The 18,524-nt window shown below is 39.0% G+C and overlaps 1 protein-coding gene across 1 annotated transcript in view; it reads left to right on the plus strand.

Moving 5' to 3' along the window:
- Window positions 1–713: 713 nt before the first annotated feature.
- LPIN2 (lipin 2) overlaps window positions 714–18,524 on the plus strand; it is an 81,038-nt gene continuing 63,227 nt past the window's right edge. The window contains exon 1 of the mRNA XM_012652119.1: window positions 714–1,004. Coding sequence (XP_012507573.1) covers window positions 900–1,004 — 105 coding nt within the window. The 5' untranslated portion in view covers window positions 714–899. The remainder of the gene's footprint in view (window positions 1,005–18,524) is intronic.

Here is an 18,524-nt window from a genome sequence, read left to right on the forward strand (position 1 = left end):
GCTTAGAACACATTGAGATTGGTACTAGCTTGATTGCAAATGCTCAGTAGCCACCTGTTGCTAATGGTTATACATAATGAACAGCACAATCCTAGATGATGGTTTGAATAAAATAGTATATGTTAATTCAAAAATCTAATATATTTTGTCCGTGTGTGTTAAGTATGTTTTACGTTTTTAGCAAAATTCAGCTAAAGTTACTTTATGTTGACTTACCGAGAGCTGGCAAGGAAATACCAGGAATGTTTGAGTTTTACAGTGTTTCATTATCATATGCTTGAAATCAAATAAATTTTGCTTGTTATTTACAGTGCTGAGCAGAGTATCTTCCAGAATTCTGAAAACATACTGGGTCATGCCAATATGACAAAGTAAAAATGTTTAGTAGTTGGGCTCTGTAAAGTTTACATGAATTGGCTGGCTGTGAAAAACTCACAAGTGCTCAGAAAATGTATGTAAATTATTTACCTCACATGGTTGGTTTATATAAGGTTGCTTCTCCATGTGTATAGCCGTTTCTATTTGTAAAAGTGAGGATGTGATTGGTTTAGAGAATTATTAACTCAATCCCTGTCCTGTGTGATGGAAGCTGCAGTGGCTGTCATGTGATTGGGCAGGTCTTGGTGTACCTATCAGTGTAAACACATGGCACAGTCTGTCCCATGCCCGCCCCTGCTTATCTCCTTTGGAGAGAGGGGGTTGAGGCATTTTGAGCAAATCTCATTGGTAAAGTCGTGTATGCATTGCTCTTTTTTTTTTAAAGAGCCATTTCCTTTCAGTTTTAACCATATCACTGTGTCTGCAGTTTGCACTCAGTTTGTCAGGAGAGCAGCTTTCTGTTTTAATGATATCTTCATCTTCAAAAAAAGACATGCTTGATAAGTTAGTTCAATGTTAAGATGTTTTACCTAGAAGATGATAGTGAAGATGGAGAGAAGGTTCCTGAAGGCTCATTAAGTAAAACTCAAGATGTTTACCATGACAAGGCCCCTCCTGGTATCCTGGTGAGTTACATCTGTCATTGTCCCCATCCCCTGGCCTGCTCAATCTGGGTGCTGCTGAGAGAAGAGGGGCGGTCACGCACCAAAAGAAAGTGGCTAATGCCTTTAACCTGGAAAATGTAAAAAATGTTGTAGTGAATTTTATTACCTTTTAAGTGTTATGTAGAACAGAAATCTTTGGCTACTTGCCCTACACCATCTTTCTGTGTTTTTCTATTTGTTGTTTTTCAATAAATAGCTTTCTGCCTAGAAAAAAATGAATTTGCTGCTTTAAAATGAGACTTTTTTAAAACTAGGGTTCACATTTGGTTTCACATTCTCTTTGCATGTAAGTATAGTAGTTGAGGTGTAAAAATCATTTAAAATTTTTATGGTTTTTATTTTGGTCCCAGCCAAAATTTTTTGAAAGCTAAGGTAATATTTTGAAACTGGCATTTTATTCTGATATATTATGATGAGTGATTACAGTTACTGTCTTCATGATTATGTACAAAAAAATCTTTATAAGCTTGAAATATGTGGGAAAAATATAAATTTATGAATTTTTTTAATCTAGAGTTTTCTCTCTTGTTACAAGATATAAAATAGAACAAATCATATAAGCTTAGTGTAAGTTCCAGAAGTCTGCGTTAAGGAAACAAAATCAGGTGTTTTAAGTACAATATAGGCCAGGCACAGTGGCTCACGCCTGTAATCCTAGCACTCTGGGAGGCCAAGGCGGGAGGATCGTTCTGAGTTCAGGAGTTCGAGACCAGCCTGAGCAAGAGCGAGACCTCCGTCTCTACCAAAAAACGGAAAGAAATTAATTGGACAGCTAAAAATGTATGTAGAAAAAATTAGCCGGGCATGGTGGCGCGTGCCTGTGGTCCCAGCTACTCGGGAGGCTGAGACAGTAGGATTGCTTTAGCCCAGGAGTTTGAGGTTGCTGTGAGCTAGGCTGACACCATGGCACTCGCCCCAGGCAAGAGAGTGAGACTCTGTCTCAAAAAAAAAAAAAAAAAAAAAAAAGAACAATATCATTTAACTCTACCTGTTGAGCATTTCTCTTTAAAAATAATGTGAAGTAAACATGTATTTTCAATGTCTTTTTTTAAAATAAAGGATGAATTTTTTATGAAAACAGGCATAAAATCAAGACAAAAATTCATTTCTAAAATCTGTGGTACATAATCTGATTTTAGTTTTAAAGTTATACAAAATTTTTATTGTTACCTTTAAAAATGTTACATTCTTTGTGCTTTTTGCTTTTGGATCTGTTTGGTAAAAGTGTACTTGTTCAGAGTTCTCAGGAACTAAAGGAAAGATGTTTGAATATCAGTGGAAGTCAGGTGCTACCCAGGGAGGCAATTTGCTTTCGAAATCTACATTTTAATATTACAAAAGTGTATATACATATGGGCTCATGTACATTTATTGTAAAGGTCAAAAGGGAGAGTAGTGAACATAGCTGACTCTTTGTGAAATGTTTTAAAAATTCACTTAGTAAGTAGCACTGACACATATAAAGTGTCTGTCACAGGAAGAAGTTCAGTGACTTCTTGCTGCTGGTGTTTTCCAGAGAGGTCAAGGGGTGTTTGCTTAGGCTGCATTTTATTAACAGTTCCCTTTTATGTTGCTATTAGAACATTGAAGTCCCGTGAGTCACCTCCCTCCCCCATGAGAAATGTGAATTTTCTGAATGGCTGATGTTTGGTCTATGGGATTTGATATCTGCTTATTAAACTAATGATTATATAGGAGTTTGACTTTATAACCTGGGTGTGTGTGGCAAGAGGGGAGAATCCTGGTTTTCAGGGTCCAGGCCTTACAAGGCACACCCTTTTGGGCACTCCTCCTATTAAAAGGTGATAGATAGTTTTGAAAGAGTTTTTCTCATGGTTTATGTGTTTGGAATGTAAATGTATACATCTTATAATTTTAAAAACCATAGGAGATTTCTTTGCTTTGTTAGTAATTGGGAATTTTAAAAAATCATGTTTCCATGTTTTTTAAACAAGTGAAGATAGTTTATTTGGTAAGGTGTTCTTAGCCAAACTCATAGTCCTAAGAAGTGCTCGTAAAATCAGGAGTCTTTCTGCAATTTAGAGCCAGAAGGGACTCAAGGGGGTCACCTGGCCATTTTTATTAGCGAGAACCCCAGGCACAGAGGTTGCCCAGGTCTGTTTCCCAGACCTGTTCTCACTGGAAGTGAGACTTGACCTTGGGTCTTCACATCCTCACCAGCTGCAGGGGATTCCAGGAAGCCTTGAAGGAAGTAGTGCTTCTTAATCCTTTTCTGTCTGAGCTCTTTATTAAAGGACCTGGGCACCTCTGGTTGACTCCAAAAAGCTCAGTGAGATTTAATAACTAAACAGTGGTAGGAGGCAGCAAATCACCATGTAAGTGGGGGATGTGATATGAGGCTGAGTGCTTCATACTAAATTTGGAAACTCTGAGCTTCAGGCTGGGGGGCTGGGGGTGAGGCTGGGGGTGTGGAACCCTAGCCATAGCACGTTGTCATTACTCATTGCTTCCTGAAATCCTAAAATAACATGAAGTGAATGGGTCCAAAACAAATCAGGTTCCTCCTGTCTAGCATGGGCAGTGGATTAAATTAATTAATTACAAAAGTGATTACTAATTGAGTAGAATTTCATTTCCTCATAGAAATGATGTTATTAAACTTTACTGTCTTGTAATTAACCATAGAACTCAACTAACCAGAGGTTCGGAGTCTAGAACAAGGAGGAAGGAAAGTGTTGCTCCATGAATTAATATAAATATGTTGGAGACAGAAATGTCTCAGGAGTTTTGCCCTGAAGGAATATGTGAACGTGTTTAGTTTGCATATCAAACGCTGTTGTACCTCGGGAGGGCCTCTCTGAAAGACAGTAGCGGCTGTGTCCCACAAGGCTCCGGGTTTCTCAGACCTAAAGGTTTGGATTTGCTTTGTAAAGCAAAGCGAATCTGTTAAAAACTACAGGATGAGAGCTGATGAAAGAGTGCCCCCCGCCCCGCCAACAGACAGCCACCCTGGCTATAAGCAGTTAAGGGGCAGTTCCTGCTTAAAACTCCGGACTACCTGTCTCCATTCACAATAACCTGATAAAGAAAATATGGAGCATATATATCTCTGTTTAACCCCTCTGTTAAGTGATAAATTTACCTTAGAACTTAATCTTTGAAAGCTTTTGTAACCATTTGTTCACGTAGATAGAATTAGTTAAGGGATCTGTAGAAGCCTTTTGAAAAACTGTTAACCTAAGGGGAACTACCTGCTGTTATGTAAATCTGTTACCCCTGGCAACTAACCACTGTTACTTATAAGTTACCATGTAAGACTTCATTCGTGGCCTTTTTTTGAGATTGACGGAGAATCTGAGGCCCCGTGAGCGCCCGCTTTGCCTATAATCTTTATAAATTTATAAAACTATACCTTTGTCTCTGTGTATTCTTTTATTTCCATTATTTTCCATTTTTTCCTATTATTTCCTTATCCCTTGCAACTCTACCAAAGGGACCCGGTTTTTTTCGGGGAGCATTGGCCACGCTCCCTGCAGGAAGGGGTGAAAGCAAGAATTTCCTGTTCCTTTCCTGGATAAGAGCCATGTTTCACCAAAATTTTTGAGTTAAACATTTTCTGAGTTCCATTTTCAAAGTGATCTTTTTGTTCCCACTCTCCCCAACTAACAACCTTGATGAGCTTTAAAATTATGCCTTTCCTTTTCCGGCCTAACTCCTCTAAATTTTAGGAGTGCTGGATCTTTGTGCTCTTGCCTCTGAGGTGTGAGTGGGTGATAGCTCCTTAACTCCTGCAGAGGTATCTGTGTTTCAGAGAGAGGATTCTGGTAAATTTGCAGGTCTGTTTTAGCAGGTTCACCAGCCAAGTGAGAATGTGGACTGAAAACGTTAAGGCGTGGTAAGAGGATATATTGTGGCTATGTGGCACAGGGTTTGGGATGTTACTATTAACAGGCAGTTTAGAGGAGTAAATTCTCTACAATCTTCATTTTCACAGCCTGCTTGCCTCTTTTAATTCTTACCTACAGACGAGCTCAGGAATTTGAGATTGGCCATGAATATGTTTAGGGGGTGGGGAATCTGTGGCCTTGGGGCCATATGTGGCTTTCTGGATCCCTGAGTATGGCCTTTCGACTGAATCCAAATTTTACAAAACAAATCCTTTTAATAAAGGGATTTGTTCTATGAAGTTTGGATTCGGTTGAGGAACTGCACTTGGGGACCTTGAGGGCCACATGTGGCCTTGAGGCTGCAGGTTGTACACAACTGCCTCCACATAGAACTGTATAGTGCATGTCTAAAACTGTTAGTTCAAAGGTAACAAAATTCATCCAGCAAATATTTGTTGTGCCACAACTGAGTCAAGTAGATGGGTTACAAATAAATTATTTTTGTTTGCATTAACTAGTATGTCTGAATTATTTGCTGCTCTGGGTTTACGAATTACACAGCTGGACAGATTTCCAGCAAATGGCTACATAAATAGTACCATGTCTAGTTTGCTCAGATGTTCCTGATTACACACTCGCAGTTAGCTGAGCTCTTCGACTCAGTTGGTTAGAGTGCCTGGTTGAGTGTAGACGTGATCTGGGTGTGGGGTCATTCAGCTTTGTGCATTGGGAAAACATGTCTTAATTCCATCACTGTGCCTTTAGATGTTCCAGAAAGTTAGGAACTATGCTGGTATGGTCTAGAGGAGTTGGACACAACTCTCTGAAAGGGTCTAAATAAAAGTTTCACCTCTCTTGAGAAAACACTGATTTTAGACAACTTAGGTTACATTCATATCTTAGGTAGTAAATATTCAAAACTAACCCAGATCCACTAGAGAAAAATGATAGACACATTTCTAGAGTAGGTAATTTGTGTGTGTTTTACATTGCTTTTTATTTAATCAAACGTAGAAACCAATTTTTGTTTTTGTGTCTTGTTCTGGAAAAATATTTATCCCTTCCTTGAAGCCTATTACATAATCTAGAATGATTTGCTTTAGACATTATAGGGAAGACATTTTTTTTAAAAGGTAGAAAAAAACAACATGCTGATCTTATTTTATTAGAATATCATTTTAGCTCTGTGATGAAATCATGTTTAGAACTTTCTGTGCCTTTGGTGTACCATCTTAACCTTAGCGCATATCTATGTGGAAGAGACCTTCTTCAGAAATCTGCCTAAGATGAATCCCAGGAAAACCTGAAGAGAGAGCTATGTAATCTCTAGAATGATAACATTCTCGGGTTTATCTGAACTCTACTTGAACTGCAAATAGAGAAGCTATCTCCAGCTAGGTCAACGGGCAATAGGTGAGATTCTAGAAGTCATTTGCCACTTTGATTTCTCATATATTCTAACAAAGCATGAAATGATTACCGTTTTAGACTGATAGTCCTACAATTGAAATCACGGTGGAAAAAGTAATTCCTTCAGGGGAAAGAGAGGCAGGAAATGAACAAGGAAGCACACCCTTCAACTCTGTTCACTCCTGAAAACAGGAGGGGACTGGGAACCACTCACCTGTGGTCATCAGACAGCTTGAGATATGCTGACATTTTGGGATCACTTGGGGGCTTTGAAGAGTACTCGCTCCTGTAATCTGGGGGGCGGCCTAGTCGTCAGGATTCCTTAGAGTGCCTCAGTGACTGTAACGTTCATCCAGGTGAGAGTCCACTCCCGAGGACAGTGATTCCCAGGTCTTTCTAATCACTGGAATGAATCCCTCCTGAGCTTTCAATAGAAAATACAGATTTCTCAGACAGACTAAAGCAGAAATGAAGGCAGTAGTGGAGCCCAGAAATACTTGTTTTGTGTTTAAAACTAAACTAAAGATTTTATTCATTTTTTTTTCACTAACATCCTTTTTCTGTTTCAAGATTAGTTGTTGTCTCCTTAGTCTCTTCCAATCTGTGACAGTTGCTTGGTCTTTTTTGTCTTTCATGACCTTGACATTTCCTTTGATGAGTACTGGTCAGATATTTTGTAGGATTTCCCTCAATTTGGATTTATCTAATGTTGTCTTCTCATTAGGTTGAGGCTATGTTTTTTGGGATAAAAATACCACAGAATTGATATGTCTTTTTTTCCCTGATGTGTGTCTAAGTTCCCCTTGGATCACTTGATTATGGTGGTGTCTGTCATGTGTCTCCACTGTAAAGTTACTATTTTTCCTTTTGTAATGAATATATATCTTGGGGAAAATATTTTGAGAATACGCAGACATCCTGTTTCTCAAACTTTTGTCTTCTATTTTTAACATTCATTAATGGATCTGTGGTATGTTCTAATAGTTTCTAGTTCCTTCATTCATTCTTCATTAATTGGAATTCATCTTTAAGAGAAAGCTGTCTCTTCTCATCTACTTACATATTAGTTTAAATTTTATTTATATCTCTGTGAACTCATAAATATTTTATTCTACGGATTATAATTTATTTTGTTGCTTAAATTGTTCTAGCTTTAGCCCTTGGGAGTTCTTTCAGATTGATTTCTGTGTTTCTCTAACATGCCCCTATTGTTTTGATTTTGAACGCTTTCCTACTTTCTGACACTATAAGATAGATACTCCAGCAACATCTTGTATTTTCCTGCCCCCAGCTCTGGAATCAACCATTTCTCCAAAGAGTCTGGTTCCTTTTATTGAAAAGTGATACTTAGAAACCAAGATCTAGGCTGTAGATGTGCAGATTGCTTTGAAAGTATCCTTGATTCTAGATCCTCTCAACAAAGAGTCAGGGTATATAAGTATGTATTATAGCTCCGGCATGAACACATCTGTGTCTATGCGTTTATTCATCCGTGTATGTATTTGAGAACCGTGAGTTCTTACTAAGACCTCCAATTCCAGTCCAACACCACAGGGTTCGTTTTACCTTTCCGCTCTAGGAAATTTTTGTTTTTAGAAGCTTCTCAGCTTTTTATGACTAATTAGACATGGAGAATTATGACTTTTAGATATGTAACTGTTAGGTACAATGTGAATCCAAAGGCTCTTGTAGCTTCATTAAGTATTCTTTGTTAAGGTACAGTCTCTTTCATGGTGAATCATCATTTTCCATAATTGGGTTGGTCACCATCTCTTTTTACTGTACTAAAAGGAATTTTTATGTTACTCCTATCCCTCATAACTGAGGAAACTTAGCCTTCTTTAAAAATAAATCCCCTTTTAGTAATGGAGTGGAAAGTGGTACAGTTTCATGGCCAATATTCTTATAAAAAAATTTGTCAGAGAAATTGAGCACACTCGAGGGAATGTTTTGTGAGTTGAATGCCCAGGGAAACTGTTAAATATATATATATATATTTTTTTCTTTTTTTAATTTTTGTTTATTTATTTATTTTGAGACAGAGTCTCATTCTGTTGCCTGGGTTAGAGTGCTATGGCGTCAACCTAGTTCACAGCAACCTCCAACCTCTGGGCTCAAGTGATCCTCCTGCCTCAGCCTGCCAAGTAGCTGGGACTACAGGTGCGTGCCACCACGCCCGGCTAATTTTTTCTATTTTTAGTAGAGATATGGGGTCTTTCCCTTGCTCAGGCTGGTCTCAAACTGCTGACCTAAAGCAATCTTCCCGCCTTGGTCTCCCAGAGTGCTAGAATTATAGGCGTGAGCCACTGTGCCCGGCCCATTTTTTTTAAAAAACATCAGCAACACACCCAAACAAATGATAGAAAGTTTCAGGATTTCATTAAAACCAAATTTATTTTAATCCTTGAATAATCTTTTTGATAACGCATTTCTGCATCCTTTTTCTAAGTATAGTTTTCTTTCTAAAGCAGGTACTTTGTCAGACTTCTTGATAATAAACCCTTCAGCCCTGATTGTTGAGGGTGCTGGACTATGAACTTTGGGCCCACATGTTCTTGTTACGTTAGTAGCTGCCATGTTAGTTAACAAGTAAGTGCAATGGTAGTTTATCTGGTTTGTTCCTACCCAAACTTAACTAGGGTACCATATGATGCAGGTCGAGGGACCTTTAACTCAGGGAATTAAAACAATTAGGACAAGTTTAAAGTGTTGATGCAATTCACCTGTAATATTAACTAAGGTTCTTTTTTGGTAGGGGAGAGGGTAAGAAGATGGAAGGAGGAGGATGAATGAAGGTTAACATGTCTTTCCCTAGACCTGCAACCTACAGGAATATGTTAATTTTGTTCCCAGTCTGGGGCTGTAATTTTTACAGTAGAAGACTCATGATGTCAATTCCTGACTTCTAGGTCAGTGTGTAAATGGAAAGAACTTCCTTCCAATAAAGTTGGAATGTTTCAAAGGAAATTGTGTACTACCGATGTCAGTGAGAGTCAGCCGTGAAAGTACTACCCATGATTTCCATAGCAACCTGCTAAAATTGTGTGGAATTAAGCCAAATGATCAGATTTCCTGGTTTATTTTAGAGTTGCTTACCGTTATCAGTAATCACCACCAAAATGGATTAGCTACTCAATTCTCTTAAAAGATGTAAGGTAAGGTGAGAACGTGTCCTTTAAGACATATTTGTGGCCGGGCGCAGTGGCTCATGCCTGTAATCCTAGCACTCTGGGAGACCGAGGCGGGCAGATTGTTTGAGCTCAGGAGTTCGAGACCAGCCTGAGCAAGAGCGAGACCCCGTCTCTACCAAAAATAGAAAGAAATTCATTGGATGGCTAAAAATATATAGAAAAAATTAGCTGGGCATGGTGGCGCGTGCCTGTAGTCCCAGCTACTCAGGAGGCTGAGGCAGTAGGATTGCTTGAGCCCAGGAGTTTGAGGTTGCTGTGAGCTACGCTGACGCCACGGCACTCTAGCTTGGGCAACAGAGCAAGACTCTGTCTCAAAAAAAAAAAAAAAAAACATATTTGTGATCATATCTTTAGGACTACTTATAATAAAAGGCTTAACATTTTTCATGTATGACAGCATATGGAAAAATCGTCATGGCTTTCGAAAAGTCTTTATGAAATTCCTACCTACACAGATTAAGTTGTTGAATAGATGAAAGCTTTAACTGGGTTACATTTAAGGTCTTGCTGATTTTGTGAGGGTGATTTTCGAGGGAGGGTGGTAGAGGGCAAGAAACTTATGTCTGGTCATCATTCAGAGAGATGCTGAGAGGGCAAGAACCAGGGCCAGTTGGGGTCTCAGTGTTTCCAGCTGGTGGGCTTTCTGGATCCAAGCTCAGGGGGCCCAGCCCTGCCACTGTCTGGTTACTTTGGCTCTACATACACATTTCATGAATATTTGTTTGGGTCAAATGTCTCCCCACCCCTATCAGCCAGCTGATACCAGGACCTGGGTCCCATATTACAGACATGGTGATTGGGTGCTCAACTCAGTGTTTGGGGGTCTCTCTGAGAGAAGAAATCATTGTAATCCAGGGAGCCCTGTTTTTACCTTCTGATCTAGCAGTTGCATCATGTGTCTGTTTAAACTCCCAAACAGAAACATTGAGTCAGAAAATCCCCTCTTCCTGCTTATGTATCCCAAAGGTTGGTTAATATTGAAGAGTATTGAGTTGTAATTATTGGAAGGGACCTTTAGGAAAGCAATCTTCTAAGACCAGAATTTTTACGAGTTTTTTTATAGAATCACTGCCAGTCCTAGAATTCAAGTATCGTAAAATGATCAAGTCAGCTGTCATTAAAAATGTCTAAAATTCAAGGTCTGTTAAGTGTGCATCAGACGTCAAGGTAATATTATAGATATACCTTGAAGCAGGGGTCCCCAACCTATGGTGAGTTGTATAATTATTATATATTACAATGTAATACTAATAGAAATAAAGTGCACAATAATTGTAATGGGCTTGAATCATCCCCAAACCATACCTCCCCACCCCCATTCATGGAAAAATTATCTTCCATGAAAACGGTCCCTGGTGCCAAAAAGGTTGAGGACCACTGCCTTAGAGGACAGGATCTGTACTCTAGTACGTAACAACTTAGTCTTCTCCACAAGCTTAATCTGGATTGGGAGGAGAAAGTTGTTGCAACAGAACCTATGGTTAGTTCCCAAACCTGGATGTCCATCAGAATCAGGGATGATAGATTCTTAAGACCTCGCTTCCAGCTTTTTATGTAGTAGATCTGTGTTGGGGCCCAGGAACCTACATTCTTAACCACTAAATTTGATTCTCTTGCAGATGGTCTGGGGACTAGTCTTTGAGAAATAATGACCTAGGTGGTACTCCTTGCCAGTTTTCCTCATTTAGCAGGAAAAAAGAAGTTAGTTAGACATAGAAAGTTCCCTGATTGTACTTTCAGTGGAAGTGGTGGGGGTTTCTCTTCTCTACAAAGACAGAACTCATGATCTACAGGGGATTGACAAGAACCCAAATCCTCCAAAGCACACCTCCTCCCGGCTAAATCTCATTCTCTCAAGGAGTCCTTTGAGTCCCAGACACCAGCTCAGAAATTTCCTAAACTCCATGTTTCTTCTCTGTAAAAGACATAGGACAAGAAGCTTGAAGCCTTCTTGTAGTCAGTTTGATGATGAACTGATTTTGGAAGAAGCAGAAAGTAGCAGAAGCTCTTGATTTTACGTGAAACTCTGCTTCCTTCAACAGGCTCATCTTCATAATTGGTTATTAAGCTTTAAAACAAATTCAAAGAAATTTGCCTTTTTTAAAACTGCTCACGTTGCTTCTTGGCCTTTTGACTAAGATCAAGTGTAAAAACTGCCCAGGATGATTTTTATGTACACAGACTTTTTAACAGTATAGTATTAAGTAATGTCCTTTAAGTTCAGCCTTGATAGGGAATTCTCCACCAAATCTGCCCTGTTTATTTCCATGTATCCAGTTTGGTTCATTGGACAGTATTTACTGAATCTCACCTATGTGCCAGAGGTAGTTCCAGGTCTGTCTAAAAATTGTGGCGTGACTCTCAACACTGCTTCCCTCCCCTCAGCCTCTGCCCTCAGCCTGTCATCAATCTTCCTGATCATCAGTCCCCTGCGTACCTCTGCTGCCTTAGAGCTGTGCCGACTCCTGATTGAATTTGTTATAGTGGCTTCTGAAGCGCTCTCTGCCTTGAGCCTCCTCTTCTCCATTTGTCCTCCCCACACAATCTGAGCATGCCACTTCCCTGACCAGAACCATTGATCGCACCATTGCCAACCAGATAAATTTGCATGGGGTCCAAGGCCTTGCATCATCTCACTTTTGCCTCTCAAACTGAGCATTTAAAGCAAAAGCTTTTGCTACATGCTTTTCTCTCTGTCTGGGAATGCCTGCTGGGAACTTCCTTTTCTTAGCCTGATGAACCCCTCACACATATTTCCATCCTTAGAACAACATTTTCTGCTCTTTGAGGCCTTTCCTGACTCTCCCAAGCAGATTTTTTTCTTTTCCTTCTCTTGTCTTCCTAAAAGTCACCAAAATAGCATTATCACAAGGCATTATGTAAGTTAAGACAATATTTGTTAGGTTTCTTTCAAGAACCAGAGTCCTTTGTGAGAGGATGATAGACTTTTGTTTCTATTAAATGGACTTACTGTAGTACCTGGCATGAAGCTGGTGCTCAATTTTTACTGTACACAACTAAATTTTACCAGAAACAGGCCAGGGTAGTGGACATTTTGATAGCTTGTTTACAGATCCTCTGTTGTGTTTTCCTTGAAGGAATTACACAGTTGTCTTACGTGATTGTTTCTAAATTAAACCTGTAGGGATATTATTAATACATTGAGAGACCTTTCTGGGATGTGGCTTCTTACAGACTTTCTCTTTCATTGTGTCAAAACTGTCTGGAAAAGTTGGTGTATTCAGGAAGTTTGCCGGGAGGCGTTGGGTTTTAGTTTGCAGATTCTGTATGTAGGGTTCTAGAAATGGAGGGAGAGCCCTGTTTGACCAGCGCAGGCAGAAAGAGACCTGCCTTGAGACATTTGGGGCTCTTGCTCCACTGAGGGTCTAGGACAGGGGTGGAGAACCTTTTCATGTGAGAAGGCTGCATTCAAGAAACTTAAATTAGATACACTTAAAAAATGTACATTATTTTGTAAAAATCTAACTACTGTGTACTTAATTTCAAAAAATGAAAACTATTTGTTAATTTTAAATTTAACTAACCTTTTAATAACTTTGTTGTGTCTGCTTTTTGTTGACAAGCATTTGAATATTTGGTTGCAGCATGGAGGGCCCCAGTTTGAGCTGATCTTCTTAGATGAGTATCAGTCATTTGTGACCTTAAGGATGTCTTGATTTGGGTTAGGTAGGAAAATGCAGATTCGCAACAATAAGTGGTTGAAAAGCAAGAAAGCATTTTTCAGGCAGGTTGCCGAAGGCATGGGTATTTGACTGCATTTTTCCGTATTTTAATTTGATCTTTCTTAGCATTAGACAATGACTTTAAAATGTCATCTACTGAGAGTTCAATCAGTTCCATCTGTAGTTCTTTAGGTGCGTTGGTGGTACCAACTAGGTGAGACTGAAATGCTAATTTGAGTGTGATGTCATGATTCTTAAAGTCAGTAAACCTTTCACTGTATTCTCCAATTAATAGGTCTATAACAGCTGGGTATTCTTCAGATGATTAGCATATACCATCCTGCTCATCAATGATCTTTACTAACTGGGGAAATGTTCATCCGAAATTTCCTTTGGAAGAAATGTTTTGAAAAAAGATAGCTTTTTTGAAATGCTTAGATTTTTTGCCACATATATGTAGAGTGTTTTACCTTGCAAACAAATATTCACGTTTTGATTTGACATATCACACAGAAATGCTGCGTTCCTATAGAAATCTTCTCTCAATAATTCACATTGCTGATTCTGTTCTTCATAAAATTTAATTATCTGTTGTTGCAGAGATAAAATGTTGGCACATCTATACTGAATACCTCATTGTTCAACTTTAGAATGTTATGAAACCGAGGATGCCATGTTGCATTTGCACAAATATAATTAACGATGCTTATAACTTGTTGCAAAGTGTTACTTAAAATAGCTTTAGCATACATTTTGCTGATGCAAGATACAATGAAAAGAAATGAGAGCATCTGGATCTGTTAATACTTTTTTTTAATCTGTGCAATAAACCCTTCATATTTTCCTGTCGTGGAAGGTATTACTGTCTGTACATACACTAACTAAATTTACCAAATTCAGTCCAACTTCACGACATTTATGTTGAAAGTTGTTGAAGATAACTGTTCCCCATGTTCTGGTGGTGAAGAGTGCCCAAAGCGAGTAACTCTTCGTGGCAAAGAAAATCTTCTGTTATGACCCAAATGAAGTATAAAACCTGTGCTGAGTCAGTAGTATCAGTTGATTCATCCAAAGCAATTGAATGATATATATTTTCCCTTTGAAGTATTGCACGAAGTTGTTCTGTTAAGTTGAAGGCTAATTCATGCTGCCAATCAGTTATGGTTCTCCTTGGAAGAGGCAGTTGTTTGTAGTTTGAAATGTAATCAGGGTCTGAGCACCTACAGCTTCAACAATGCATGCTTTCACAATTTCCACATCACTGAATGGCTTCCCTTTTTCCCCAAGTATATAATCTGCTTTATAAGTTGCTTCAGTGACATCATTTCCAGGTCTTATTGCTGCTTGAAAGAATTGTCTTTGCTTTTGCTTTTGATTTCTGCGATACAACCTTTTGTGCTTCTCCTCCTAATTTAAAATACATGTGGTCCTTATGACTGTTATAGTGCTGATGAGCATTGAATTTCTTTAATGTTGATATTGTAGTATCACAAAGCAAGCAAATCATCTTTAGCAGAAACAAGATAATATTGCAATCTTCAATCCTCATTAAAAAATCTGTTTTTTTCCTTCAGCATTCTCTGGGTCGTCTTTGACACCATGGGCTGTTAAGCAGATAGAATTAGAAAATACTGTCGAGCTGTGCAACTGTTATAAAATTCCACTTCAAACAGAAACACAGTGCACCACTGCCAAAGTTGATAACAGCTCAACCCCCATAAACTGTCTCTAACCAGCCTTGTGTGGTAGTGGCACCAGTCAGGCGGGGAAGTTAGAACTAAATCATGAGTGTAGCAGCCATCAGTTTAGCCCTTATAGCTTACTAATGTTCTAATTGTGCAAGTCAATCTGGGAGGATTATTTCATTGAAACTTATTTTATTCTTTGGTATTTTAAATACATTCATTTTAAAAATAAAATAATATAAAAGACAAACAAAAATGTATTAATAAAAATAAAAGGATTTGTTCTGTAAAATTTGGATTCAGCCCAAAGACTGCACTTAAGGACCTAGAAGGCCACATGTGGCCTTAAGTCTGCAGGTTCCCCACCTGTGGTCTAGGAGCTGTGAATTTTAGATATGCAACTGTCAACATTTCCTGGGGCCGGGGACCATCTGAGCTTCAAGGAGATCAGATGGGCATTAATGGGCCATCTATTTTGTGGTGTTCCTGGGGGGTGGGTCAGGTTCTTCCTTGTGTTGCTTCTCTTTCCTATTTCTTATTTTATAGAGTGAGAATATAAAGCAATAAAAATTAAGGAAACATTAGCATTATGCTACAGTGGGGGAAAGGGGAAAAAAACTAAGATACAAAATAAGGCGTTTGCTTGAATTTAAATGTCTAAGAGCAGGTTCTCTGAGGAAGGCTGGGTGCTTTGTCAAGGTTTAGCATCGCTGTCTGTGGCACTGCTTGCTACTTACTCATAGACTATACTCTTTTGTATAGTTTTCCATCCCTTACGTCTGGCTAAGTTGTGATCTCCTTTGTGATCCCCATAGCATCTGCTGGGCACACTGTAAATGTTTTATAAAATGTCTTGGTTAAGGTCCCACAAGATGTGGGCAAGCCCCTGGGCAAATTGCACTCCCTGCTCTTCCTGGCCAGGGAGAAGCTTTTGGCAGATGCTGCCATGGGTACCATTGCTCCCTTTCGTCACCCACTTCTTAGCCTCTAGAATCCTCCAGATTCATATTTGGCCACTTCTCGGTTAGTCTGGAATTTCTGGAGAAAAACTATAGGGACTTAGTATAACTTGAGTTCAGCTCTCAGTTTTTTTTGCTCTCAAGGGCACAGTTGACCTTGAGACCCAATGATTTAAGTCACAGATGGGAGTTAGTGGAGAAAATTGGGACTCCGAGTCAAGGAGGAACTGGGTTCTAATGAATAGAAATGTGAAGTAAACACCTCTTGTCTCAAGTCTCAAATATGAAATGAATCGTGCTTGCCTTGCATAACCTACTTTCCTTTTGAAGATCAAATGAGGTATGTTTGAGAAGGTTCTTGAAAAATATCAAGTGCTAATCAAATGCACAGCGTAATCATGGACATCCTGAAGGTGTTTGGTCCAGGAGCATAGGCACAAGTTGGAGTAGGTAGCAGGGTCCTGGTATCTATTTCTTGAAACATCTAGGAGTCTCTGTTCCCTCCTAGCATATTCCTCACATGTGTGAGCAGCAGGTTAGACAGAATTGGCCTGTTCTTTGATAAAAGCTGTTTTTACCTCTGTCCACAAGTCTGACCACTTGTGATGCTCCCAGAAAGTCCTCTTTATAGCATTGAACCATGGTCTAGTGGTGGGAGCGTTAGTATTGTAGTAGATGCTACCTCTCATAGTGGTGTGAGGAGACTTGGAGAGTGGTTATTGCTTCTTTGGACTCCCTGTAATCATTTTATATTTATGTGGCCAAGTAGCATTGAGTAAAAATGATACTCAGATTACTGAAAGCAGCCCACTTACGGTAAGATACCTGGGAGTTTTGCAAAGAAGGCTATCATGGTTGCTTAGAGCATTTCGGTCACTTGGAGATGCAGTTAAGGGCGTAGGTTCTAGACAGACTTGAGTTTGCATATTGGCTCTTGCCACTTAATAGTGCGGTGACCTTGGATATTTCTGAACCTCAATTTCCTCGCATAAATGGGAATAGTAATACCACACACAAATGGGGATTTGTGAAGACTATATGAGATAATATATATTGGTTAACACCACATTTATCACATATATGAGGGATATGTAAGAACCGTAGTTGTGGTGTTTGTTGGTAAGTGGTACTGCTAACTAATAATACTAGTATTGAATATGAATGTAACTTAAAAATTAGGAAACAGGTTATGGCCGGGCGCGGTGGCTCACGCCTCTAATCCTAGCTCTCTGGGAGTCTGAGGCGGACGGATTGTTTGAGCTCAGGAGTTCGAAACCAGCGTGAGCAAGAGCGAGACCCCGTCTCTACTAAAAATAGAAAGAAATTAATTGGACAACTAAAAATATATAGAAAAAATTAGCCGGGCATGGTGGCGCATGCCTGTAGTCCCAGCTACTCGGGAGGGTGAGGCAGAAGGATTGCTTGAGCCCAGGAGTTTGAGGTTGCTGTGAGCTAGGCTGACGCCACGGCACTCTAGCCCGGGCAACAGAGTGAGACTCTGTCTCAAAAAAAAAAAAAAAAAAAAAAATTAGGAAACAGGTTTTGATGGTGCTTATTAAAGCGTTACAGACTGTATCCATTTTTGTATTGATAATTTTTAAATTATTGTAGTTATATTTTACTAACTACCTTGTATCTCTGTTACTCTTTTGCTTAACAAGAGTTATTTTTGATTTGAACCTATTTACTGGTGCATTTCATTTATAAATCCCACTATAAGGTGCTCCAGTGGTGCAGTCCGTTAGCATGTGGTACTTACATATATAAATCCCTACCATATGTCATGAAAATTTAGTTTCTTTGATGTTCAGGAAAGATGCTAAGCAGATCTTCAAACTTTCGGTGAATAATGGAATCTTGAAAACTACCCATTTATTCCAGTGTATGTCCTTTTCTACCTTAAAATATTTGATAAGAAAAATCTGATGGTAGGCACTATTGAATTGCATGCATGAAAGACTATTTGGCCTGTTGAATTTTATGTGTGAAGGGCCATTTGGCCTCTAATAAGCTAGTTGCTATTGTCTGTTGATTTTGTTTTTCTGTTTTGTAGTTAGTGATCAGTAAGTACCTCTTTTTCTTGGACACTCCCAACATTTAATCCAGCCCATAGGGCAAGTACCTAAATGTAAACAGCACACTGTATATTGTATATACTGTATATCAGTCAGGCTGTATCTGAGCCATTGTGTCTAGTTTTGGATATCTCATTTAAAGACACACACAGACAATTCTCTATTTTGTCATAAAAGTGAAAGTAAACCCAGTCATTTCAGATATTTTAAGGAATAAGAGTGCTTAGCCCAGACTAGATGAGACCTAATTGTGATTGTATAATAGTAAACTCTTTGGTGTATAGTAGTGTCTTTTAGAAGAGGGTAGTGATATTCGTTGTAACTTATATTGGACATAATAACTAGAGTTGTCTGATATTGTTATGAACTTCTTGGTGAAGTAATGCGTCTCTGTCAGCTGGAAGTATCAGTATCCCAACGTTGAAAAGCAGTATAACTGAAGATGTTTAAGAAGATGCTTCTCTTAGCCCAGGTTGCTATAACAAAATACTGCAGATGGTAGCTGACATAAACAAATGTGGCTTAATAACAGACATTCATTTCTCACAGTTCTAGAGACTAAGAAGTCCAAGATCAAAGTGCCAGCAGATTCAGTATCTGGTGAGGGCCCCCTTTCTGGCTTGCAGACTT

This window comes from Propithecus coquereli, unplaced genomic scaffold (genome assembly GCF_000956105.1).
Source record: "Propithecus coquereli isolate 6110/MARCELLA unplaced genomic scaffold, Pcoq_1.0 Scaffold38, whole genome shotgun sequence".
Classification (NCBI taxonomy): domain Eukaryota; kingdom Metazoa; phylum Chordata; class Mammalia; order Primates; family Indriidae; genus Propithecus; species Propithecus coquereli.